This window comes from Pteropus vampyrus, unplaced genomic scaffold (assembly GCF_000151845.1).
Source record: "Pteropus vampyrus isolate Shadow unplaced genomic scaffold, Pvam_2.0 Scaffold50, whole genome shotgun sequence".
NCBI lineage: Eukaryota > Metazoa > Chordata > Mammalia > Chiroptera > Pteropodidae > Pteropus > Pteropus vampyrus.
Window position 1 is genome coordinate 8,946,062 of NW_011888831.1, and position 25,180 is coordinate 8,971,241.

The following is a 25,180-nucleotide window of genomic DNA, read 5'->3' on the forward strand; positions in this document are numbered from 1 at the left end:
GGGTTAGTACTTGGATGGGAGACCACCTAGGAAGACCAGGTGCTATAGGGATAAAAATATCCCTATAAGGGATTGTAAGCTGACAAGTTCCTTGCAATCTGTGAGGTCAACCAAGGGTTGCCTCGCCTAAAAAAAAAAAAAAAATAGTGTGGGCCTGTGAGACTCCTAGAGCCCCGTCCTCTCTTGGGTCAGCACTCACCTCTTTGTTCTTTAAGTTTTGCTTCTGGCAGCAGAACAGCCTGAAGGCTGAAGGTAAGTGGCAACCAGTGCTGGAATAGAGGCAGCGCTAAGAGGGTAACTAGTGGGCGTGGAACCCTGGCTCTGCCGCTTGCTGGCACGTCACGTGACCTGTGTTCATTTCCCCATGTCTCTATTTCCTCATCTGTAATATGGGGATAATAATAGGACCTACTTTATAAAGTTGTTCTCGGAGGTCAAAGAAATTATATGCATGAAGTGTTTAGAACAGTATTTGGCCCAAAGAAGACACTCAGCAAATATTAGGTATTTTTATTCTTGAAAATCCTTATGGAGCAGAGATAGGTGAGTTTTCTGAAATGCTCTATTGCGTGAACCAGATAAGTGTCATCCCTGAAACCTGGTGTTTGGGGTTGAGGGTGGGGACCCATGCCAGTTTTTTAAGTGGGTTTCCTTAGAAACGTCCTCTCTCATTGAGTTCTGGGGAGAGTTGAAATAGCCCATGACTTGCGAGTCTTAGCTATTTCTCTTGGATTGTCTTACAAGTGCTGTACATTACGTGACATACCAGAATCAGCCTTCCTAAAATAGTCCTCATTGACCTTATCTAGAAAAGGGGGAAACGTGGGTTTGGTCTTTTGGGCTCCCTTGTCAAGCACACATGGACATCATGGTGTCTGTTTGCCTTTTAAAATCTCAGCAACCCACTGCAGCATCTCCAGGATGCAGTGAACTCGTGTGGGGAAGCATTTGTGAACAGGAAAGCTCTTGGCATCACTAAGAGACAGTTAGTGCCGTTTTGTAGCCAGGTGTGTGCTGTGGGGGGATATTGGGTAGATTCTTCAAGGAAAGAAGGGCTATAGAAGAGAGCCAGAAAGGTTATGTGTGTTTCTGGGAGAGATGAATAAGATCCTTTTCTAAATGAACCTATGAGACTTTCCTTGGAAAATAGCACTTGTCTATTCATCCAAACATCCACTACTTATTCACCCAACAAATCTTTATTGAGTGTCGATTATGTCAGGCTCTGTGCTAAGCATTGAGGTTACGTTGTGACATTGCCTTCGAGGAGCCAGCAGTCCAGTGAGGAGGCAAAAGTAGACAATTAGAGAGCCATGCGGGGTGGCAGTTGGCGGTCTGTCCAAGGTGCGGACCGTGTTGGAGGAGAGACCACCCAGAGCCAGGACATCCAAGGAGCTGGGAAGGGTGAGTTGGAGTCTCCCAGGGAGACCAAGGGAGATAGGAGTCCCAGGCAGAGGGACCAAGTATGCAAAGCTGCAGAGGGCAAATGGGCCGTGTCTCCCAACAAAACACAGAGCACAGTGCCTTTGGGGAGCCCTACGCTGCCCTGTGTGCCGATGTGCGTGGATGTGGGCGTGGAGCCAGATGTGGAAGGGGATAATAATAGGACCTACTTTATAAAGCAAAATTTGAAGATCAAAGAGATGAGTGCTGACCCAGGCAGTCAGATGTGGAAGGACTTGCAAGGCTGTGCTCCCTGCGCCCTGGGCCTTGAGCATTCCCTGCTGGGGTCCCTCTGGCCCAGGCCCCCGATGTTCCTCATCTGCCTCCACTCATCACCTTCTCATTCCTGCTTTCCTCTTGTCCTAGGTCAGAAGTAAGGGCAGAGGGGAGGGAGTCCAACCTCTCTGAGCCTGTTTTCTTATTTACGCAAGAGACAGTTAAATCGGCTGATCTCGAAGGTCTCCAGGGCCTTCCAGGATTTTAAGTGGTTGTCCATCTCCTGTTCTGATGTTTCTCATGGGAGCCTTGGAAACATCCAAGACGCTGCCTGGGCCTCTGTTGGCAGCGGGCTGGGAGCAGGAGCTTATGAGAGGTGATGAAGATGGGCCACTTGTGGCAGTGCTGAGAAGGGGGCAGGGGCCCGCTGACCCCGCTACTTATCTGTGCTTCTCCCTCAGTTTGACCCTGGGAACACAGGCTACATCAGCACCGGCAAGTTCCGCAGTCTCCTGGAGAGCCACAGCTCCAAGCTGGACCTGCACAAAAGGGAGGTGCTCCTGGCTCTCGCCGACAGCCATGCGGATGGGCAGATCTGCTACCAGGATTTTGTCAACCTGGTGAGCACTCTGGGGCCCTCGCCACTGGGTGGGGCCTATTTGGGGGTTGTGGCTTAGAAGACCATTTTGGACAATTAAAGGGATCTGTTGGCCTGCAGCATTGAAAAAGTCCAGGCGTCAGCAGGTGAAAAGACATCGCCAAGGACCTAGTTTCTCTCTGTCTCTCAGTGCCTTCTGCAGTGTTAGCCCATACTGAGAGAAGCCCTTGGAAATTCCAGGCCCTCCCACGGTAGCAGCAAAGTGGCTGCAGCTGTTCCAGCCCTCACATCCTCAGGCCTCACCATGAAGGGGAAGAAAGGGACTCTTACTGTGGTAGTTTCAGCACAAGGTTTGGGATTTCCTCCCTCCGACTGGCCCAGATTGGATCAGTGGAATGTGCCGATTGACTCAAACCAATCAGTGCCCACCTGTGGAGCTGGGAGTGGTGTCAGTTCTACCAAAACAAAGGGCTGGGGGAAGGAGGTGGGTGGTTATCTTTGGTAGGAGAGGAGCTGTGGTGTGGATGTTGGGAGGGTCAGGTCAGACCTCCCCAGGAGCAGTGGGGAACATGGGTTAAAGCCAGAGCTCAGCAGACCTGCTGGCCAATGTCCTGGGTTGTTGGAGGGGCTGGAGACAGGAGGCCTGTGAGTCCTGTCCAGTGGCTTAGTGTCTTTGAGTAGGGATTTTCTCCTCACTAGGGTTACTGCTGTGTTATTGCAGGGATCATGTAGTAGGACTGGAATGGGGATCAACGGGGTTAAGCAGGAAGCATTTTACCTACCATGGGATGGCGGGAATATCAGTAGAAGCTGCATGAATCTACAGGATGAATACAAGGCTGGAAGTCTGCACTTGGTTTCCCTTTGGTGAAATAGAGACGGTCGCTTCTCTTCTCATCACCCATGGAGGGGGCGAGAATGAAATGACTGGTGTGAAGTTCTCTGGGCTCCTAGAATTCAAAACCATCAGCAACGGTGGAGCCGGTACCGCTGGTACCGGTCATTGTGCCAGTTGAGCTCTGATGTGGATGCCCAGACTTTGGAATTGTTTTAATTGCCTCTTGGCTGAGGGCCTGCCTTTGCCCAGAGGTTAGCATGAGTACAGGGAGCAGCTGCAGGGCTTTAGGGGTGGAGGTTTCTACTGCTGTTCAGAGTGGACCCAGGAAGCAAACCTCTGAGAGGACAAGGGACAGAGCTGAGCTAAGCTGGGGAACCGCGGGAATAGGGGGACAGTAGAGATTGATGGGGTGGGTGATGGAGGTGAGCCCTGTAACTTGGAGCCCAGTGGTGCCACCAAAGACCACGGATATGAGCCTGCATAGGCCCATCCACAGCACCAGCGCCAGCGTGTTTGCTGCACGTCCTGCTTAGTCTCAGGGCGGGGTGAGGGCATGGTTGGGCTCATGAGATGCTTTTCTCCAGCAAAAGGTCCATGGAGTCCTCTGTGTGAACTCACAACAGCAGGTTACTTGTTGCTGTTGGGATTTCTCTATTCAAGTCCTAAGCTGGAGTGGACTGTGAGTCCTTGAGAAAACTATTTGCCCTCTCAAAGCTCTGGTCCCCATCTTTATAATGTGGGGATAGCACTGTGCATCAAATAACTAAGAGGGCATTCTCTTTTGCTGCTGTTCACACATCTGTCTCTCCTTGTAAGCTCTGTGAGGCCCAAGACTGTGGTTACTACTGTGCCCAGCACAGTTCTAGGCACAGCAAGGGTGCAGGTGAACAGTGAGTGTGTGTGTGTTCACCCTGCTTCTCCGGTACTCTTGCTGAGCCCGTCCCTGTCTTGGGTCTTCAGGGTGTGGCCATGGGTGTGTCTGTGAGTAAGTGTGCAGTGCATGCCTATGTACATGCTCACACTTGGGGATTGAGAGAGAGGATGGTAAGAGTGGCTACCAAATAACTTCCTGATATGATCCTGTCTTGGGCTCGGAGTGTACATGGAGCCCCAAGCTTTGCCTGTATTTACAGAACTTCCAAGCCACTAAGAGCCAGATCCAAGCTTCGTAGTTATGGAGGGGATGAGAATTGGGAATCTTTGGAAGGGGTTCATCTAGGAGGGCCTCCTGGGGCTGGAAGCCAGATTTTGAAGGTGAGAGACCACAGAACCCGGGAGGGGGAAAGGGCACTGCAGAGAGAGGCTCCACCGACCTGCTCTGAATCAGATCCTCCCCAGGTACTTGCCCCCTGACAGGGCTTTAAACCTCTGTGCCTTGGTCAGGCCTGGTTCGCCTGGCCAGCCCTCTCTGGACTCCGGCCTTCAGGTTTAGCCTGATGTCCACTTTTGAGCCCACAGTCCCAGGAATACTTTGATAATCCCCATGCAAGCTACTATGGAACCGCCACTCGAGACACACTGTGGACTCTGGGGTTGGGAGAGCTATGTCTCTAGGACATCTCCCATAATGGTCTAGAATGTGGTCGTCGAGGCTAGGTAGGAAGCAATGGAAGCTGTGGGAGACCAGAAGTCAGCAAGGCTTCTTCTCATCTCTGGGAGCCAGCCTGTGTGCTGGACGAGGCAGCCAGGGCTCTCCTGAAATGTGTCAGGGCCTCAGGCTGTGGAGGGTAGGCTCAGTCCTTACACGGGGCTCTGTGACCAGTCCCTGGGCTCACCGAGTGTTAAGGTCTCTTGAAGGCACTCGGGTGTGGTAACCATCCACAGGCACAGCTTTGGGTTCTGGTCTGGTTCTGGGGATCTCTTTACAAACTCACTGAGGGCCGCCCACCTCTTCCTAAGCTAGCATTTATAATGATGCTAACTCCTGTTCATCCTTCAGTTCTCACTCAGATCTCACCTCTGAGAAAGCCCTCCCTGACCATCTCGGAACGAGGTTGGGCTCCCTCTCGTGTGCTGCTGCAGCAGCCTTCACTCTGAACCATGATTGCTGGTTACTTATCTGTCTTGAGCACCACTGTATCCCCTATGTCTGGCAATGCGCCTGACACTTAATAGTTGCTCAGGAAATTTCAGGAAATTGTGGTGGATGGGTGATGGATAGATGGATGGAAGGAAGGTATATCGAATATGAATACAGGCTCAGGAACCTTACAGAATCTGAACTTGATGGGTTCTTAAAACACTCTGTGGTTTGGTTTCCTCATTTAGTAGAATGAGGCTATTCATAGTCCTTATGTAACAGGGAGACTAGTTGTAGCAAATGAACCAACATGTGAAGTGCTTATAACAACCCCTGACACATAAGACACACAAGTGAACATTGCTTCTTGTGAACTATTACAGAAGAGAGAGACAGATGGGATTAGGCCTGGTTGGGTTAAGTATTGTGCTGGCTGGGAAATGGGTTGGGGCTCCCCTGAGACCCCGGTTCTGACCCTGTCCCCCACTCTGTTTCTTGTGCAGATGAGCAACAAGCGGTCCAACAGCTTCCGCCAGGCCATCCTGCAGGGGAACCGCAGGCTCTGCAGCAAGGCCCTGCTGGAGGAGAAAGGGCTGAACTTCTCACAGCGGCTGATCCGCCACGTGGCCTATGAGACCCTGCCCCGGGAGATTGACCGCAAGTGGTACTACGACAGTTACACCTGCTGCCCCCCGCCCTGGTTCATGATCACAGTCACACTACTGGAGGCAAGGACAAGCGTGGGGAAGGGGCGGTTCAGCCCGGAGGGGAGGGTGGGCCAAGAGGATATCTGAGATCATGACGGGGAGGGCAGCGTCGCCACCACCACCAAAAGGCAATAGCTGAAGAGCAAACAGCAGTTGTCATTGCAATTCAGGCCCCAATACAGGGCATACAGTGCTGTTATCACCCCTGGACCACAAAGATACTCCAAACATTGTTACTTCAGGCAATATTCACTGCAGCAAAATCCCCATATGACCACCCCCACCAAAACAGCAGCAACAAAAACAGTGTAATAAGTTCGTTCATTTGGGGGATTTAGCCAGGCTAACTCACTAAAATCAATTTATCTTAGTTCCTCCCCAAGCGAGTAACATGGACAAGTCATTCTTTCCCCCGGGACTCCATCTTCCACCTGCGAAGCAGGAAGATCCTGTCCTGTCCTTCTCCCATAGGCCTCTTCTTGAGCAAGAGAATGGCTGGTGGTGCTTTCGGAACACAAAAGCATCGCACAAATGCTTATGGGAGGGAGTGTTTATGAGCAGGTAAAGGTGGGCTTGACATATTTTGAAAGAACATTCTCCCCTTAGGGAATCATTCAGACCAGTGTTATTCTAATAGTCTCCTGTTTATGCAACAGAATCCAAAGGTACCCCTTTCTGAATCAGGATCCATGTGTAAGGAACTCAGTTCCTCTGGCTGTTAAGCCCAAGAACCTGTGGGCCGCCCAACTTCAGCTCCTGAAAGGATGCTCAGCTTCCCTTTGGTGTTTTATAATCCCTACCATTTCTCTTCCAGAGCCACAGGGCTAATTAGCACCCCTGCATATGTTCTTGTAAAGTTCCTAATCAAACGGCAGGATCATTAAGCTTCATGGCATTCTTCTTCTTTTTTTCAGAATAAATCAGAATAGCTGGTCTGCAGGCTAGAGCTCCTCTGTTTGTTGTTATGGCTTCATCCAAGTGTACATTGAAGTTGCGATTTTTCTGAGATATTCTTGGACTCGTTCTCCAAATGCTTACTGTGTTGGTCTATTTATTAACTTCGATTTGAAGACCAATAATAATGAGCTGCCTTGGAAGTTGTAATGTTGCCAGGCCACCTGCATCCTGTTAGGTGGACAGAATGGCACCCCAGAGAGCCCAGGGGAGTCCAGCAGCTGGGGGGCCTGAGCCATTCCAGGCTCAGCCCAGGAGGTTTTAACCCGACACTCATTACAGCTGTGTGTACGAAGGGCATGCCAGGGACCTGGCAGGCCTTCGTGTGTTTTATCTCTTTCAAAACTATGACTGCCCTGGAAGTGCAGGCATTCATATCCCCATTTTCAGATGAGGAAATCGAGAATTGGAGAACTCAAATAATTTGTCCAAGGTCATCCAGAGGAACCAGATTTTATGTCCAGCTTTGTTTCAAATTTCCAGAAACTTCAACTGAAATAACTGTTTCAAAGTCCTTGCACTAATGCTTAAAGCTTTTGTTTTACATACAGTTCTAGTAGCTTGGTTTTCTGATTCCATAACAGAGAGAAAATAGAAGGGACATGGTGGAAAGTTAATAGAAGGGACCCAGTCCTAGCCAGTGATAAAGAGTAGGAACCTGGTTACAGTACCTGTTTACAACCTGCTGACAACCTGGCTTTCCGGGAGAGGACAAAACAAAATTTAAAAGCAAACTTGAGTCTTAAAGAAACATAAGAATTTGGGGCCATTGAGTGTAAGAGTGAAAACCCCATCAATTGTTGGAGAAGACATCACTCTTATAGCCTAGATCAGTACCTGAGGCATCCTTAAAAGATTATACGTATACCCTGATTAAGAGCACAGAGACATGAATGATGCATTATAGAAAGTTCCAGGAAAAAAAAAAACAGTTAAATCCCTTTAGCGCTTAAATGAGTACGTTTCAGTCATCTGCAAAATCTACTTATGTGGAGTGTTGGTGAGAATGCAGAGAAATTGGGACACTTGTGCACTATTGGCGGGAGTATAAAACAGTACAGCCACTATAGGAAACATTATAGAAGTTCCTTGGAAAATTAAACATGGAATTACCATATGATCCAGCAATTCCACCTCTGGGTGTATATATACCCAAAAAGAATCAAAAGCAGGAACTCAAAGAGATATTTGAACACCTATGTTCATAACAGCATTATTTATGGTAACTAAAATGTGGAAGCCGCCCAGGTGTCCATCCGTGGATAAATATGCAGTCCACTGGATGGATAAGCAATATGTGGTTTATACATGCAGTGGAATATTATTTATCCTTTAAAAAGAAGGAAATTCTGGTGCATGCTATAATATGGATAAACTTTGATGACTTTATGCTAAGTAAAATAAATTAGTCACAAAAGGATAAGACACTGTGTACCCAAAGTAGCCAGACTCACAGAGAATGGTGGTTTGCCAAGGACTGGGGGAAAGGGGAATGGGAAGCTCCTATTTAGGGGTTACCAAGTTTCAGTTTTGCAAGATGAAAAGACTTCTGTGGGTAGATGATAGTTGCCCAATGATGCAAATGTACTTAATGCCACTGAGCTGTATACTTAAAACTGATTAAAATGGTAAATTTTATGTTATATATATTTTACCACGGTTTTTGAAAATCAACTTATGTGGAATTGCTCATCCCGCAAATGGGTATGTGAATTATTACTGGAATGAAAGTTTAAACTCCTCCAAACTCTTCCTGCTTAGCACCAAGGAAGTGTGGGCAGAGACCATGTGACTTTTTTGTGAACATCTAACACAAAATCATCGAAGAGCAGTGGAGTAAGAGATGGCTGGGCTCTGGCCGTAGGGATGTCCCTCCTTCTCTGAGAAGGAAAGATGGCAACTTCTAGGAGGGGTTCCAAATGTTAGCGCAAGAGGGGTTCCTGGGCAGCTTTGCCCTTAGTGCTAGGCCCTTTCTGTTCTATGCTTTCATCCAGGTTGCCTTTTTCCTCTACAATGGAGTGTCGCTGGATCAATTTGTGCTCCAGGTAACCCACCCACAATACCTGAAGAACTCGCTGGTTTACCACCCACAGCTTCGAGCACAAGCTTGGCGTTACTTGACGTACATCTTCATGCATGCGGGGTGAGTACCTGTCTTCTTTCTCTCGATCATGTGTTCCTGTGGAAAAATAAGTGGCCCAGATGGCCTGGATTGAAATATATTTTTTAGTTCATTTTATCTACCTGGATACAAGATGTGAGGTGGTTTCTTGAAACTCAACTAATACCAAAATATGTGAGTTAATTATTGAGAGTGTATGGGAAAGGGAGAAAAATGCTCAAATTCTGCAGTGAGATCAGCACAAACACATATAACATTTGAGTCTGTATACTTGTTAGAGACGGGTTAGAAACTTGCTCCAAGATTCCCAGTGGCCAAAGTGAAGAGGAAAATGTGGTCACCTACTAAGTTCATTGTTCGTAAATTGTGTGTGTGCGTGTCTCCATAAGTGAAATAAAGGACAGATTTATTGAAACTGCCTTCCGCCCAAGGTGCTTTCCATATATGGTGAGAGTCTTCTTGGGGAATTCTGGCAATACTTACAGTTTCTGTTTACAGAGCCATGTGGCCTTTTTCAGGGCTGGAATGCAATTAGTTTTCACTGGTGTTTCTTACCCCAGTGAAAATAATAAGGCCAGGTGCCCACCCAGGCCCAAGTCTCTTGAAGAGCACTATCTTGGTTAGAGATCATTTTTATGCAGTGGAAGTGCTGAGTTTGGAAAGCAGAGTCCCTGGACACCAGACCACTATGGTGTCTTCTGCAGCCTCTCTAGGGACAGAAACAAAGGAGCTACTGTTAGTCTGGAAAAGCATCAGGGGATGACTGTCCCTGGAGTTGGAAATGAGAAGAGGATCACTCTGGCCCCGTGGTTCTATCAGTTTTGTTTCTTGGCAGAAAGCCCCACAGTGGCCAGGAGGGAGCCCCACTGTGAGCCTCCCTTCCTCCTGAGCTTCTGAAACAGCACAAATACCAATCCTTAATTGGCTGCACCAGCTGGGTGGGGGCTTTGGGGTGAGGAGACATTTTGATCGTGTCCGATGGATGTCTCCACTCTGAACCAGAGGGAACTGTTGGCACAGACTGTTTGCCTTGCCTGCTGTGTCCCAGACTTTGATCTTGCAGGGCTAAGGAGCAGGGTGAGTGAGACATGTCATGCATCTTTCTTTTCATGAGCTACGAGATGGAGACAACAGGAAGCAGGGGGCTTCTTTGCCCAGGCTACCTACCTAATTGGCAAGACTGCCCTCTGGCCTTTTCCGATCCCTTAGAGTGAGGAGACTGGACAAAGTCTCTAAGGTCTCTTTGTCCATTTTCTGCCTCCAAGAGCTGAAAGCCAGGAGTGGCCAGGGCACAGGTGCCCTCAGCCGAGGCCCAGAGTGGTGGCCTTGGGTCTTTTTCTGGCCACTGCTTCTAGTGGAGCCATGCCTGTCAGGGAGAGCCCTGGAAGGATTCTCCAGGCCTGTGATTCTGAGGAAGGGGTTTTGGGCTGGTGCTGCTACAGGCGGGAGATAAGGACAGCTGGCCAGCACCTAGGGAAAGCCCAGCAGGTGACCTGTTACTCAGGGTCAGGGCCTGTGAATTCAGAAGTCACTGTGGTAGAGAAGAAAAGGCTTGGTTTGGGAAACAGGGGCTCTGGGCTCCCCTCACCTGACCTTTTCTAGGCAGGTTCTAGACTGTAAACCAGGGAGACAGGACTAAAAAACTTCTGAGGTCTCTCTGACTATGAGTCTGATGCAACCACCCAGCTCCTTTTCAGTGAATTTTTTAGACATTTATGATCTAGAATCCTTTAGCTGACATAGTCAGGGGGGCCTAGAAGATTTCAGGCATGGTGGGAATTTGGGACAGACCCCGATACGAAACATGAGCTACCTCACAGGAGCCCTCCTAGGTAAGCAGGTGCCCACATACACGGCAGAGCAGTTGGCCTCCAGGCCAGGTCCCCAGGGAGCTGTCTAGCTGCTGCAAGGTGCTTTGTAAACTAGAAAGCACACATCCATGTAATAATAGTAATGTTACAATCTTTTCTAGTAACACATACACTCAGCTAGACACCATTTAGCAACAAGATCTGGTCACAAGCATGTGATAGCATAAAAAGGAAGGCATTCACAGGGTAAGAAAATCCAACCCTGAGAGTTTGAGAGTAGAATGGGTCCTTTCTCACACTAGGAGGGAGAAGCCTCCCCTATGAGATTTTAAGTGACAACTTTGAATTATTAAGTTCTAAGAGACATTTCTAATGCCTGCACTTGTTTTGAAAACATTTTTCTCTTTAAATATCAGTATCTCTTGGATGTGGTTCCATAGTGTAGCGGTTAGCATGTCTGTTTTACATGTAGAAGGTCCTGGGTTCATGCCCCAGTGGAGCCACGGTCCATGGTCTACAGCCATGCCACCCTGAACAAGCCCGATATCTGATCTCAGAAGCTAACCAGGGTTGGGCCTGGTTAGTACTTGGATGGGAGATTACCTAGGAAGACCAGGTACTGTAGGCATAAATAATAATAAATAATAAAAAAATAAAATAAAATAAAATAAAAATAAATATCAGAAACAAGAGCAAGCCAGAGAGCCCTCGTGGCCTGGTGAATGGATCTGGTCCTGCACATCAGAGACCTGGTCTGTGATCCCAGCCTGGCCACTAACCAGTTGTGTGACTCTAAGCTAGTCAGTGGCCTCTCTGAGCCTTGGCTTTTCATGTGTCAACCACTGGAGCTACTGGATCTTGACCGTGGTTAGCCCCTCTTACTATGGCAAGTACAGACACCGCCAGTTACTGCCCAGGCCCTGCACATGTGTTCCTGTCTCAAGTGGTAGGGAAGATTTGGAAGGAGCACTCTTTCCAAGATGATCTGTCTGCATTGTAATTCCTGCCCGCCTCCCCTACCTGTAACCATGAGCTCCTCAAAAGCAGGTATAGGATCTTGTTCACTACTGGATTCCCAGGACCTTCTACATGTAAAACAGACATGCTAACCGCTACACTATATAGTGTTCATTGAAGAATGAATGAATGAATGAATGAATGAATGAATAGACTATGGTCTCTCTGTACAGGATAGAACACCTGGGACTCAACGTGGTGCTGCAGCTCCTGGTGGGGGTGCCCTTGGAGATGGTGCATGGAGCAACCCGCATTGGGCTTGTCTATGTGGCCGGAGTTGTGGCAGGTAGGCAGGTGGGCCCCAAGTTCATAGGGGAAACCTCCCCAGGGTGTCTGGGAATCCCCATGGGGTCGGGCAAGTCTCAGGCTTCTAGGAGACCCAGGACCTTCATCACCGAGGCTCCTGACTACTAGAGTTTTCCTCCAGACAAATCTCCCCATCTCTCCTGGGAGGCTAGAAAGGGAACTGCCACCCAGAGAGGGAGGCATGCGATGACAAAGGGAAGGAGTGCACAACAAGATTTGAAATAGGCAGACTGACCAGACTTCCAGACTTTCCACCATCATGTTGTAGCTGTGTGAGCTTGAGGAAATGCCTTAACTTCTCTTGGCCCCATTAAACTTTAAGGGGGAACTAATAAGACCTGAGGTGACAAATAGAGTAACAGTGTTATGTAAACTGCAGGGGCACAGTGAGATTCCTGTGGGGACATCCAGGGTATGAGTTAAGCCAAGTATCTCTCTGGCCAGGCCAGCCACTGTCCCCTTGATTGACCCATTGCTGATAGGAGAGTGTCTGGTTTAGGAAGTAGTGAGCACTCATGCCGACTGGAGGAGTCTAGGACCCCCTGCTGACTTGGCTCACGTGGCAGGTGATCATAGCCTTGGGGACAGTAGCAATGTGACTTCTCTTTTCCCCTCCTCAGTGGAGGGTGAAGGTCTGGGGTGAGCTGGAGAGAGCAGAGCAGATTTTTGCAGGAAAGACCTGCACCAGCCAGGCTTCCGAACAGAGGGATCTCCCTCGTGATGTTTCCAACTTTGTTGCTGGATTTTTTTTTTTAAACAAGGTTTGCCGCCTCAGCTCTTCACCTTGACAGCTGTGCCCAAGGGAGCTTTGTGTGTATGTTTAAGTAAGATCTTAATCCTTTCTGAGTGGCATTAAAGTTGTCATTAGGAGAGTGGGGCAGCGTAAGCCTTGTAAACAACAGGCACGCAAGGACCCTGGGAATAACTGAAGTGACTTCAGGAATCGAAAGGGGAAGGGTCCCCACCCCATGTCTGCAAGGCTGGTCTGCTAGTTTGTGAACGCTCAGCCTAGGCGATTGGTTCAGAGCTGCCTCTTTCACTCCTCTATGTGCTGGGGTTAAAAACTTGGCCACTTTGGACAGCACCCATGCCAGCTTCTCCCAGAATCTAGCACCTTCCACATCCTCGAACAGAGGTCCTATGAACATCTCTGTGTGCCAGACCCACTCAGCCACCCACACACCCCAGGCCTTGACATCTGGGGATTTATAGCCACATTTTCCATACCTAGATAGAGACCCAGATGGTTAATGGCAAGGAACAGGAAATACACCCGTAACACTTGCAGTTAGTAGTCAATTAGATGGGAGTGCCAATAACCCAGAAGACAGAAATAAGATTCAAAATGACTCAGGCCTCAGCAAAACCAGATGACACACAGCGGGGAGACAGTGCAGGTATCATTCCCAGTGATACTAGTGCAGAGTGGGATGGTGCCCAGACAGAAGGGCGGGCTTGCCAACTAAACACAAGGGTGTGGGGCTGAATTGCAAAGCAAATGTTGTACACTATTTTGTCTGAGTCATTGATTCAGACTTGAGGACACCCTGGTCACAACATATCATGTTATTTATCTCCAGGATTGGGTTGACTGATCCACCTGTACCTCTTCCTCCCTCTCTGCTCAGAAAGGGGGCCTGTTGACAGACAGCAAGACCCTGACTGGATAGCCAGTAGTTATCAAGTGCCTGCCCTGTGCAGGCCATGTTTAATCCTCACAGCAGCTCCATAAGGCAGTACTGTTACTCTCTGCCTGTTAGAGATACAGAAACTGAGGCTTAGAGAGCCTAAGGGACTTGCCCAAGAAGACACAGTTGGAAGTGGTGGAGCTGGGCTCAAACCCGGGCTGTCTGATCCCAAAGGCTGTGCTCTAAATTACTACCATGTTAAGAGAATTAATAGGCAAGCCTCTTCCTTTGCGCAGATGATTTGTTGTCAGAAGCCAAGGGCGGTCTTAACTTTGGGTCCTGCTCTTTAATTCCTGCCCAATGAAAATATTCCAAATCCAAGGCCATCACATTTTGTAACAATGATAGCTAACCTCTGCTCAGCACGTCGGGTACTCGGAGCATGCAGTAAGGGTTCACATGTGCTATCTGCTATATTCATTACAACCATCTTATGAAGTGGGTACTATCACCCTCGCTTTACAGACCATTCAGAACAGTGAAACAACTTGTTCAGTTTGCTCAGCTAAGAAACACTAGGCCTGGAGTAGAAGCCATTCCTCTGCCCTGTGCTTTTAACCAGTGCTTGAGGCCAATATGAATTTTACTTCTGGCTAACAATTGTATGGCTAACCATTTAAATACTTTAAAAACCAGTATCTTAAATGGCCCACCAAGCCTTTATTATTGATTATATAGATCATAAGGCACATGTGCATCCCCAGAGCCTAACTCAGAGTTTGGCACATGTTAAGCTACAAATATTTGTAGAATAAATGAAAGAATACATAAATAAAGTTACATTGCTTAAAGGGAGAGAGAGGTCCTGCTGATTTTTATTTGTATTTTTTTAAGGGCCAAGAGAGATGTTAGAGAACACTTGCTTAAATTGTCCAGAGTAAAATTATCATAGCTGTACATTACAGGAAAGTCACTAATTTATCCACATGCTAGCGTAGACCCTGAATTTTAGAGGGAGAATTCATAGCCTTGACTAGAACTATCCCTGTGGCCTGCTACTGTGCCATTCTCTCGTCATTCTCTGCTACTATGACCTCCACAGAATCAGTATTGGCCTTATTGAACTGTCATCTACTACGTTCATACAGCTTTTTAGGGATCCTGCCTGGTCCAGGCTTTCTGCCTTGGGCTGGCCTTTATTACTGTGTTGATATGCATACATACCGTGTTTGTATTTGATCTTTCCTAGTTCTTCTAGTGCAAGGCTCATCTTCAGTCACTTGAGTAAAGTCTTTATGCCACAAAGGGGAGGGCAGACCCAGATCTGAGGCCAAGACTCGGAATATTAAATTTCTGATCTGGAAGGGAACCTTGAAATCCTCTCCAGTGGGTGGCAAACTATGCTTCCCAGGCCCCTACCCCATTCAGCCAGAGCGGCTCTCAGGCTCTCTGTATGCTGTTCTGTGGGGTAGGGTCTGGGTAAGATGTCCTTTGAAAAAAGGATTTCACTGCTCAAAAGTTGGAAAGCCTTAGACCTCCTCATTTCACAGATGTGAAAACTGAAGCCCAAAGAATTCAGGGGCTGTGCCCAAGGTTACACAACTAGCCGGCCATACCCTCATTCCATACTTCTGCCACAATCCCAGGCTGACCCCTCATCCTGGGGTCAGTACTCTAACCCAGATCCATGCGTCGGGTGAGGGAAAGGTCAGTGTGTGGCGGCTGGACCCTGGAGACACCCCTGATGCCTCTGCCCATGGTAGACCATACTGGGGAGGCCAAGGGAGCAGAATCTGGGCTGGTTTGTAGGAACTTGTGCTGAGGAAAGAGGCCAGCCCAGGGAGCTGGGGCTTCCTCTGTCCCAAAGGTAATTAATGAGGAGCAAGCAGTTTGGGCAGCCAGCCCTCGCTGCTGTGCAATGCAGCCTTCTCAGCCAGCTCACCAGGACAGCGTGGGAATCCTTTGTCATGCAGATCCCACTGCTGACTGTTTGCCACCCTGGGATTTTTTTTTCCCCTGTTATATATGGTTGACCCCGTGACTAAGCAGTAAAAAAAAAAAAAAAAGAAAGAAAGAAAGAAAGAAAGAAAGAAAAGAAAAAGAAAGGAAAGAAAGAAAGAGTTATCTGACAATAGATCAATACCTAATTTAAGCCAGAGGGAAGGCATGAAAGGGGAGAAGAGAGATTTATAGTTGCCCTGGGAGGGCAGAAGGACTTGGGAGTTCTCAGTTGATAGTTTGCTCTTTCCTGGGAAATTACATCCCCCCTGAGACCAAAGAATCTGTTGTGGGGATCTCTTCCTTGAAGGATCTCAGTGAGCTGAGGAGCCTTGAGAGAGGTGTGACAGGTATGCAGTGAGAAAGCAAATGATATTACAGGGGCTCTCCATACCCAGGGTGTCAGGTGTTCTGGTTCCTGGACTGGATTCAGCCACCTCCTAAGTAGCAGACCCTCCATCCCTAAAGAACCTGCAGAATTTGGCCTTCTGCTTGTCCCTCATCTTTGCAGCCAGGCAGCAGCTAATTGGCTCATGAGCCTGCAGGCATTTTCCAGTGGTGATTTCTGCACACTCACCCAGGCCAGCCACCTCTCATCCTCTGAGCCCTGGGCTCTACCTCCCAGTTATTTTTAGTCTCCTATGTCCTTCCCTGGAAGCCAAAGCATTGATCACACTTAAATGAGACCAGAACAATACATTTCCCATCTCCTCTCTGCCCAGCTTTCCTCCCACTACAAAAGTTTATTGTCCCCCAGACCAGGAGTCTGTACCCTTCTTTCCCCCAGAGGGTATGACATCACTCTCTCTCTTCCTGGGGACTTTTCAAGGACATTTTTCCTCCAAAGTAGCCCCATTTGCTCATGAGATCCTGTTGGCCTTTTGTGATTTCACTTGGCTGGAGGAAGGTTGGAGGCGATTTAAGCAGGTTTCTAGATGCTGTTGAGCAGAGAGAGCGAAAGTAGAGAGCGGAGGTTGATTTCTTTACCAGTTTGGGTAATGGCTGCTGTTGCGGCCAAGAGCACAAGTTTTGTGTCAAGCAGACTTGAACTCCAATCTGGGTTCCAGCATTTCCTACCAGCTGACTCTGGGCTCAGTCTCTTTATCTCTGCAATGAGGCTACTAGTACCTTTCTCAAAGGGTTTGTCTTGAGGGTTAAAAGGGAGAATGTATGTAAAATGCTTGGCCAGTGTCTGACACACAGTGCCCTATAAATGGTAGCTGTTTCTGCAACAAAGTTTGTTAGTGCTCCAGAGCGCTGAGATGGCACATCATGAGGCAGAGGTTGGATTGAGAAGCAGATGCTCCCTTTCCCCCACTGAATATTTGTTCTCCATCTGTAAAAGGAGAAGTTTGAATTAAATGGTTCTTCCAGCCGTAAATTAATCCTCTAGGAGGCTCCAAGGAGACATGGGATCAAGGGAGGAAGAGACTTCTGCTCTGGGGTCTTACCCCTGAGGCTGCAGCATCTGAGGGCCTGGGGCTGGGATGAGGACCCGCTTCCAGAATTATTGAATCCTCTCTCTGTCTGTTCCCAGGATCCTTGGCAGTGTCTGTGGCTGACATGACCGCGCCGGTTGTGGGCTCCTCTGGAGGGGTGTATGCACTTGTCTCTGCCCATCTGGCTAACATCGTGATGGTGAGTGCCTCCTGTCCCAGCATGCCATTCTTGGCCTCCCCTCTGCCATCACTGGGCCTACGTGTTAATCGACTGGAACTAGGTTTTGGATCCTCATCCACGCTCCAGCCCAGGCCCAGCAGACACCAGGCAGACCTGGCTTCTAGCAGAGTTCACAGACACTGCTCACCCTCTGTGGGCCCACTGCAAATGGAGCCCCTCCATATATGATTCCTATTTTATCCAGTCATGGCTTTGCCTACGAATTAGCCCATCTCCCTATTCTACCTCTTTCCCACTTGGCAACTTTAAAAAGTGCTAAAATTCTTGACCACTAGCACACATCATAATTGTAATTCTTTGTCATAGATTGTTAAAAATAAAGGGACCTTAAAGATTATGGCATTGAAATTGTCGAATCGGAAAAAAGGCTCTGAGAGGTTAAGTGATTTGTCCAAAGGCTCAGTCAAGTGTGTGGCAAAATTGAGACTTGAACCCACATTGCCTGAAAAGCATTTAAAAGTTGTTCCCTTATATCAGCTTGTCACAGTGGTGGGACACCACTGTTTCTTTTCTCACGCTCTTCTTTGCCTTTTCCTGAAAGGCCAGATAGTATAAGGGTTAGGAGCGTGGCCTGTGGAGCCAGTTAGCCTAGATTTGAATCCCAGCAGCTCACTTCCTGAAGAGTGACCTTGGGCAAGTGACTTAACTACTTTGTGCCTGTTTCTACATCTGTGAAATAGGATGATATGCGATAAATGAGATAAAGTGAAACTAATCATTCATTATAAGTATTAACTTAATTCTCTGATCCTTGCAGAAGAGACCGTGGTGGACTGCGAATAGACAGGATCTTTAAGGAAAGAAATTAGAATTAATCTGCTAGTGTCGAAGGTGGTGAGGGGAAAACTACTTTTTTGTTTTACAGGTAGTCCGAAGTTTGGAGGCCAAAGGAGGAGTCACCAGCAGTGCTTGTCTAACTCTGGCTAATGCCCCTGCTGGCCAGGAGCCTCCAGGCAGGGCCTAGGTCTTACTCATCTGTTTCCCAAGTGCCTGGCATAGGGCTGGACACGGTAGATGGTGCCCACTAAGTTTTGGTTGATAAAGGAAGGACTCAATGAATGAACAATGTCGGGAAAAGGCAGAGCTTCTCTCTGGGGTCCATCACCGTCTGCACCTCGTGGCAGATGTGTGAATACTCAGTTACAAACAGTTTTTGGAGTAACTAAATTCTCCCATTTCATCTTTGTTATTGCCACTCTCACCTGCCCTGCTCCTTAACACCATTCCTTTTCTTTTCACCGAAGCCCCTTCATATATTGAAAGAGAGAGGAAGAGAGAAAAAAAAGGAAGAGAGGGCCAGAGAGACCGTCAGGCACTGACTACACTTGCTACTTGCCTAAATTTTGGCAACTTCAAATGAGCACTTAGAGAACGACAGCAGGTTTGGGCCAGCCTGTGTGCATATGCGAGTCTGAGTGTGTGTGCGTGTGTGTGTACGCGCGTGTGCACGCGCACACACACACACGCACACGGTCTGCTGAGAACCTGGGAGCACAGGGCTGCCTCACATGGCCCTCTTAAATGGGTCATTCTGTATCAGTGCCACTGCTTTCCCCAGACACAGCTTTTCCTCTGAATTTCTACTGCTCCACTCCCCCCTCCCCCTGCCCCAATTCCTGCTTAATGACCCCCCCTCCTTTCCCCCCCTAAGACGTGTCTGTGTGTAAGGAGGTGAACAAGCACCACCAAGAGAACATGGGAAAGAGGAAACAAACAGGAGTTCATAAAGATGCCTGTTTCTACCCCCTTCCCCACCGTGTGGGGCACAGCCCTGATGCCCCAGGAGTTCCCATGGTGAGGGCAGACCACCCCAAGAACCGTGGGCTGGGGCACGGGGTTGAGGAGGGAGGTGCGAAAGCACTTTTGTTCCAGCTTACGCTTTTTTCTGGCACGTAGCCCATGCCTGTGGCAGTGGTGATGAGCAGTCCCACCCGAGAGCCCATGGCCCTTCCAGAAGGATTCGGCTTTCCCTGGCCTACTGGGAGCTTTGCAGTCCCCAGAGCATGGCATATGGTAGCTTTTCCCTCGAAAGTTGTATAGTGCCTATTTGACAAGGAAAAAAAATACTTAACTTTTCTCATTAAAAAAAAGGTTGATTTCTTTTTATTAAGAGGCCACCTTTATCCAAATTAATTCCATGCCCAGCAGTTCAGAGATGCATTGGGTCAAGCCATATGAAATTGCCGGTTCTGTGAGTCAGGAGCATTTAAACACTGGCAATTTCATAGAGTTCAACTGAATAGATATACTATTGATTTTAATTCCAAAATATGATTGGTCAGTATCTGTGTACACAATAAAACACCTTGTCAGAACAAAAAGGAGAAAAAGTGTAGACCTGGCAGTCAGGAGCTCTGGATTTGAGTACTGGCATCACCATTTTTATAGCTGCGAGCTCCCTAACTTCTCAGAGCCTTAGTTCTCTCATCTGTAATACAAGGTAGTTGTAAGAAAGACATGAAAGAAAAATGGATATGAAAATGTTTTCTCTATGGCGAATCACCATATAGCTGAGAGATACTATATATGTGTTTCTGTGTGTATATATTTATATATATTTGTATACGTGTAATTTTTTATCTTTATAAATTCTGCCTTATATCTCCACAGAGAATAACCAGAAAATGTGTCCTTTTTACTCTAGATACATAATAGAAAAATGTTTAACACTTCTGTTCTCAGTCTGTCTGTTTAAATGAACAATTCTGCTTTAAAGTATGTCTTATTTTTCATAAAAACACTTCGCGTTTCAAAAAGTTTTCAGTTTACATCAAAGGATTAAATTCAGAAACTATTTCAACAAAAGATCTAGATGGCATAAAAGACCTAAAACCAAGACTTCTTATCTTATAAACACTGGAAAAATGAAGATATACATAACTGAATAATTTATTCATTGTCATTTGCTGGGCTAGATTTTCATTTTTAAATATACAAGACATTTACTCAGATTTTGCTCCATATGATAGGTGTTTTCCTAAAATGTTTGAGATCTGAATTTTTGCAAATGGAACCATATTGTCAAAGGAAAGAATATCGTCTAAAAGACACAAAAGATTCCTATGTTATAAGGTTCGCTTTATTAAGTAAAAATCCTTTTGTAGGACAAATAATTACTCCTTAATTTATCTGTGTTATGCTTTCCTATTTTCCGTGTTGGGTTTTCTTGAAGTCGTTTGACAAGGAACTGTTTCTACCTGAGATATGTAAAGCTGTGTTGGAACGGAAGCTCCCTGCCTGGGTTTCAGCCTCTGAGCTCTTAACTGGTTGGGTGAGCAAGATTCCTAGGGGACTGGCTACTGCCTTGTTTGCCCTAGGTGAGTCACTATCTCACCCTAAGAGGCTCTGGGAGAGAATGAAATTAAGGGCCCTGCAGGCTTTTCAACATTTACAGCAGCAGCAGTGCTGGCTGTGTGCGAGACTTTTGTCTTCTTTCCTGTTGTTTAACTGCACTCATTTTGTTGGAGGGAATAATGGATCGGGAATATGAGACAGCTGGTGGGAAAGGTGACTTTCTCATTTAACCTTTCAACCGTTTGGGACACTGGCAATTTATTGGTAGTGGTTCAGTTTGGGGGCAGGGCGCAGCTGGGGCATCCAGCAAGGACAGACAGCACAGATGGACAGAACAGGACCCTGTCCCAGAAGTGTGGGCAGGCAGAGCCCTAGCCTGGGAATTATCAATCTCGCCAATAACTCACTGTGACCTAGAACTAGCCCTCCTGCACCCTCAGTTTCTTCTTCCTGAAAATGCAGGACAGAGGGTGTGACCGGATCCGCTTGGCAAGCTCCTATGCCTTTAGGGGCCAGGCAGGTATTATAAATGAAATTGGCCTGGGAGCACTGCGGCAAAACCGTTGGAGCTCCCAGATATGTCCAAAGTCATTGTCTTTCAAAAGTTTTAAAGCAGCTGAGCAAGGCAAACTCACTGTCTTTGCCTCAGATCTAGACACTAATGTCAGACATTTATACAATGTTTACCATTTATACAATGTGCTAGTCAGTGTTCTTAGTGCTTTATACGTATTAATTTTACCTTCACAACTACCCGGTGAGGTTATTAATTGAGATAGGCACTATTGTTGTCTCAAATTTACAAATGAGGACACTGGAGAAAAAACGAGTTCTAAGCCACAATGGTCTTGCCAGACCAAAATTCTGGATGGTGCTTTCTAAGACAGATCGCAGATGGGATGAGAGGCAACTTGGGCCTCAGCTGACGGAGAGCAGCCAATGCATTCTAGACTTACTTTGCCTGATATTATCACTCAGAACTCATTGAATGAGACACCATGCTCAGGTAAGATATTCAGAGGATTTTTACAAGGAAAGGGATGTTAGAAGTGTTCTGAATCACTTTTGTTTTTAATTGTGGTAAATAAACATATCATAATTTAACCTTAACCATGTTAAGTGTACAATTCAGCAGTGCTAAGTACAGTCACATCATTGTGCAACCATCACCACCATCCACCCACATAACCCTTTTCATCTTACAAAACTGAAATTCTATACCTATAAAACACTAACTCCCCATTTCTCCCTTTCCCTAGTCCCTAGCAACCACCATTCTACTTTCTGTTTCTACGAATTTGACTACTCTAGGTACCTCATAAGTAGAATCATACAGTATTTGTCCTTTTGTGACTGGCTTATTACATTATCTTAAGGTTCATTCATGTAGCATGTGTCAGAATTTCCTTCCTTTTTAAGGCTGAATAATATTTCATTGTATGGCTATACCACATTTTGTTTATCCATTTATTTGTCAGGAGGCACTTGGATGGCTTCCACTTTTGGGCTGTTTTGAATAATACTGCTATGAACGTGGGTATCACTTTTAAGTAAGAATTAAGACCCCTGCATGGGCATCACAGGAAGGCAAAACCTGGCTGTACAGTGGCAGGAAGAACTTTTCTGTAATTAGAGAGCCTCTTCACAGGCCTGCCATAGGAGGTAGTAAGCTCCATGTTGCAGGGGCTGAAGGGCCGTTTTGTCAGCAGCTTGGCAGAGGGTGTCCCCTTTGGAAGGAGATGGTCCATCAGGTGACTCCCAAGGACCTACCCACCTTTGGGTTTCAGCCTGGAAAGGAGTTGAGGAGCCGCCCGCCACTGGCTAACTGAGCCAGCTCAGAATGGGTTGTCAGATCGGGTGGAGGGCACAAACTCCCATTTTGTTCCCTGTCTCCTGGCAAAGCTCCTCTGTGGGCAGACACCAGCAGGTGACAACGCTGTCCTGCCATCTGCTTCTTAGCCCAGAACATGTCAGTGAGCAAAGATTAGACGTCTCCATCTAAAGAGGGGCCGTGTGGTGTCTACCTCGCCTTTTGTGAAGAAGGGCTTGCCGGTCAGTGAAAAATAATGGGGGAAAGGGAGGCCATGGGCAAGAAGCCCAACACTGCAGAATTTCTCCCTCTTTTTGGCAGCTTCCCTGCATCCTATTGCTCCACTGAAGCTTCTACAGACGTTATTGTATGTGCCAGTGTTCAGGGCCTCTGTAAAGTTTAACACATGTGTCCCCCAATGTCAAAGGAGTGTGAGACATGCCCCCCAGCTGGGCCTGGGCCAGGCGGCAGTGGCAGAGCAGGTGGGTGGAAGGGAACAGGAGCCCCTGGCTATACCCAGTTTGCTTCCTTCCCTAGGACTGATGTGTTCCCGGAAGATTCCAGGCTAATTTCTATGTGTGCCCGTACACTGCACATGTATGCAGCGGTGTAAATGGAGTAGAGCTTTGAATGCACTGCAGGAGTGCCCCTCAAAGGAGCCCTGTGGTGAGGTCTTTTGTAAAGTGAAAAATCCTTTTGTAAGGTGAATAATTGTACTTTGTTCATCTGCTTTGGAGGTTCAGAGTGTTCAGAGATTCTCAAGGAAAGAAATTTGTTTGAAGGCCATGCGGCCCACCCCCCTTCCAATGCCCAATTCTAGTGCATCCCCTCCAAGTGATGCAAAGCCCTGTTTGAACCCCTCAGTGCTGGGAAACTCACCATCCCTCAAGATGGATCTTTCCATTTTAGGCAGCTCTGCTTAATAGAAATGGAAACTTAATTTGAGCTAAAAAAAAAATCTGTCTCTGAGTTTTCATCCATCGAGTCTTCTGCTTGCAGGTTACACTGAATGTGCCCTTTCCTTGTGTTGACTCACCTCCTATTTGACAACAGTGAACTTGACCCCTGAATCTTCTCTTCATTCGTTCCTCACCTGCAGGATTTTGAGTTCTTTTATCATCCAGATGATTCTGCTTTGACTTTGCTTGGTTTGTTGTCCTGCATCCCTTTGCAACCGTGGAACCCAGCAATTACGGTAACTCTCAGGTGTTGTCTGGGCATGTAGAGGAGAGAGGACTCTCATCTCCTTCGATCTAGGTTCTCTTCCTCTGTTAGTGCAGCTCAGGAGCTTTTTGACAGTAATGAACTTAACCATCGCCTAAAGTCTCAAAGCCATGCTGGTGTGATCTGAGACTTAGCCACAATCCCCTCCTTCAGGACTTAATAAAGATTATTTTTTCAAATGTCAGATTTTCTTAAGTGAGGTATACCTGCAGAGGAGTGGCCTGATCTAGAACTAATGGAGCTCTCTCCTTTTTTCCTAGAACTGGTCAGGCATGAAGTGCCAATTCAAGCTACTGAGGATGGCTGTGGCCTTGATCTGTAGTAAGTACTGATGGGGGAAGGGAGCCCTGCACTGGGCCTGGGGGATGTGAGGATGGCGTAGTCCCTGCCCTTCAGACATTTGTGGTCAAGAAGAAAAGGGAGCCGTATCAATAATGCGCAACAAAGTGGGGGTGTTATGAAAGAAGTCTGACTCACTCTGCTACTTCTTAACTTTTTTTTTTTTGACTTTTTATTGACATATAATATGCAAACAGAAAAGTACCCACAGGGTAAGTGTCCAGCTCAATGACTAGCACCCAGATCAAGAAAAATAACTTCTTAATAACCTTTTGGGTCATGGAGTTGATCCTTTGAGATCTGATGGAAGCTAGAGGCCCCTTCCCCAGCAACCTGCGTGTGTGCACACACCACGTACGTGTGCACACACACACACATTGATACTTGTAGTTTTAGCAGGTTTACAAAACATAACTAATCCACAAACCCCCTACAACAGAGTGTCATAGGGGCCCTATTCAGAAGTCAGTTCTACCTGCAGAGGTCATGTTGAGTGTTTAAGACAGGCAAGTGTTCACCATGTAGATAAGGTGCAAGAGGGCATTTCAGGTGAAGGTTCAGCATTAACAAACATGTGGATAGGTAAAGGGTCCCAGCTGGCAAGTCACTTAGCAAAGCCGACCTATGAAGTTTGGGACTGTGTGATTGTGATAAGAGATAATAGGAGTCATGACGATCATGAAAGCCTTGACATGCTAACACTAAGAGAAAGATTGGACTGCACCCTGAATGCACTGAAAGGCCACCAGAGGGCTTTAAACAAGAGAGTTAATGATAGATTTGAGTTTTAGGAGAGCAGTGGAGGAGTCGAGAGTGAGCGGATGAGACCAGAAGCCAAGAGGCTCATTCTGAGATAGAAAGAGACCATCATCTGCACAGACATGAAGGAAGTAGGAAGAGAGAAGAAGCACACAGTCTCTCATTCATTCCTCAGAACGCAGCTGTGAAGGCTTAATTTACAGGTAGGCGCTCAAGATTCAGAGAGTTAAAGTTCCTTTCCCAGGGTCACCCAGCTAGAGGTGATAGAGCCAGGATTCATAGCCAGCCTATGCCATTTCTAATGTCCCACACTTTAGCCAGGCTAGGCAGGAGCACCTTGACTGTCTCTGCCGGGGTCAGCTGCCTCTGACATGGGGAAGAGGAAGACTGAGCCAGAACAAGCATGGGTTGGGGGG

General features: G+C 47.2%; 1 protein-coding gene and 1 pseudogene across 11 annotated transcripts in view; both read left to right on the forward strand.

Annotated features, from left to right (window-relative positions):
- RHBDL3 (rhomboid like 3) overlaps positions 1 to 25,180 on the forward strand; it is a 69,152-nt gene that overhangs the window by 11,694 nt on the left and 32,278 nt on the right. For 4 of the 11 annotated variants that reach the window (XR_002780269.1, XM_023530609.1, XM_023530602.1 and 1 more), the window contains exons 1-6: positions 4,133 to 4,349; positions 5,619 to 5,843; positions 8,771 to 8,919; positions 11,900 to 12,012; positions 17,196 to 17,296; positions 23,927 to 23,987. Coding sequence is in view for 9 of the 11 variants with exons in the window: in XM_023530609.1 (XP_023386377.1) it covers positions 4,170 to 4,349; positions 5,619 to 5,843; positions 8,771 to 8,919; positions 11,900 to 12,012; positions 17,196 to 17,296; positions 23,927 to 23,987 (829 nt within the window). In the remaining 2 variants the exon portion in view is untranslated. Of the gene's footprint in view, positions 1 to 1,223; positions 1,405 to 2,016; positions 2,036 to 2,120; positions 2,280 to 4,132; positions 4,350 to 5,618; positions 5,844 to 8,770; positions 8,920 to 11,899; positions 12,013 to 17,195; positions 17,297 to 23,926; positions 23,988 to 25,180 lie in introns of those variants that run through there. The other 7 variants (XR_002780270.1, XM_023530606.1, XM_023530603.1 and 4 more) reach the window with 4 other exon arrangements.
- On the forward strand, positions 11,222 to 11,337 carry LOC111739500 (annotated as a pseudogene).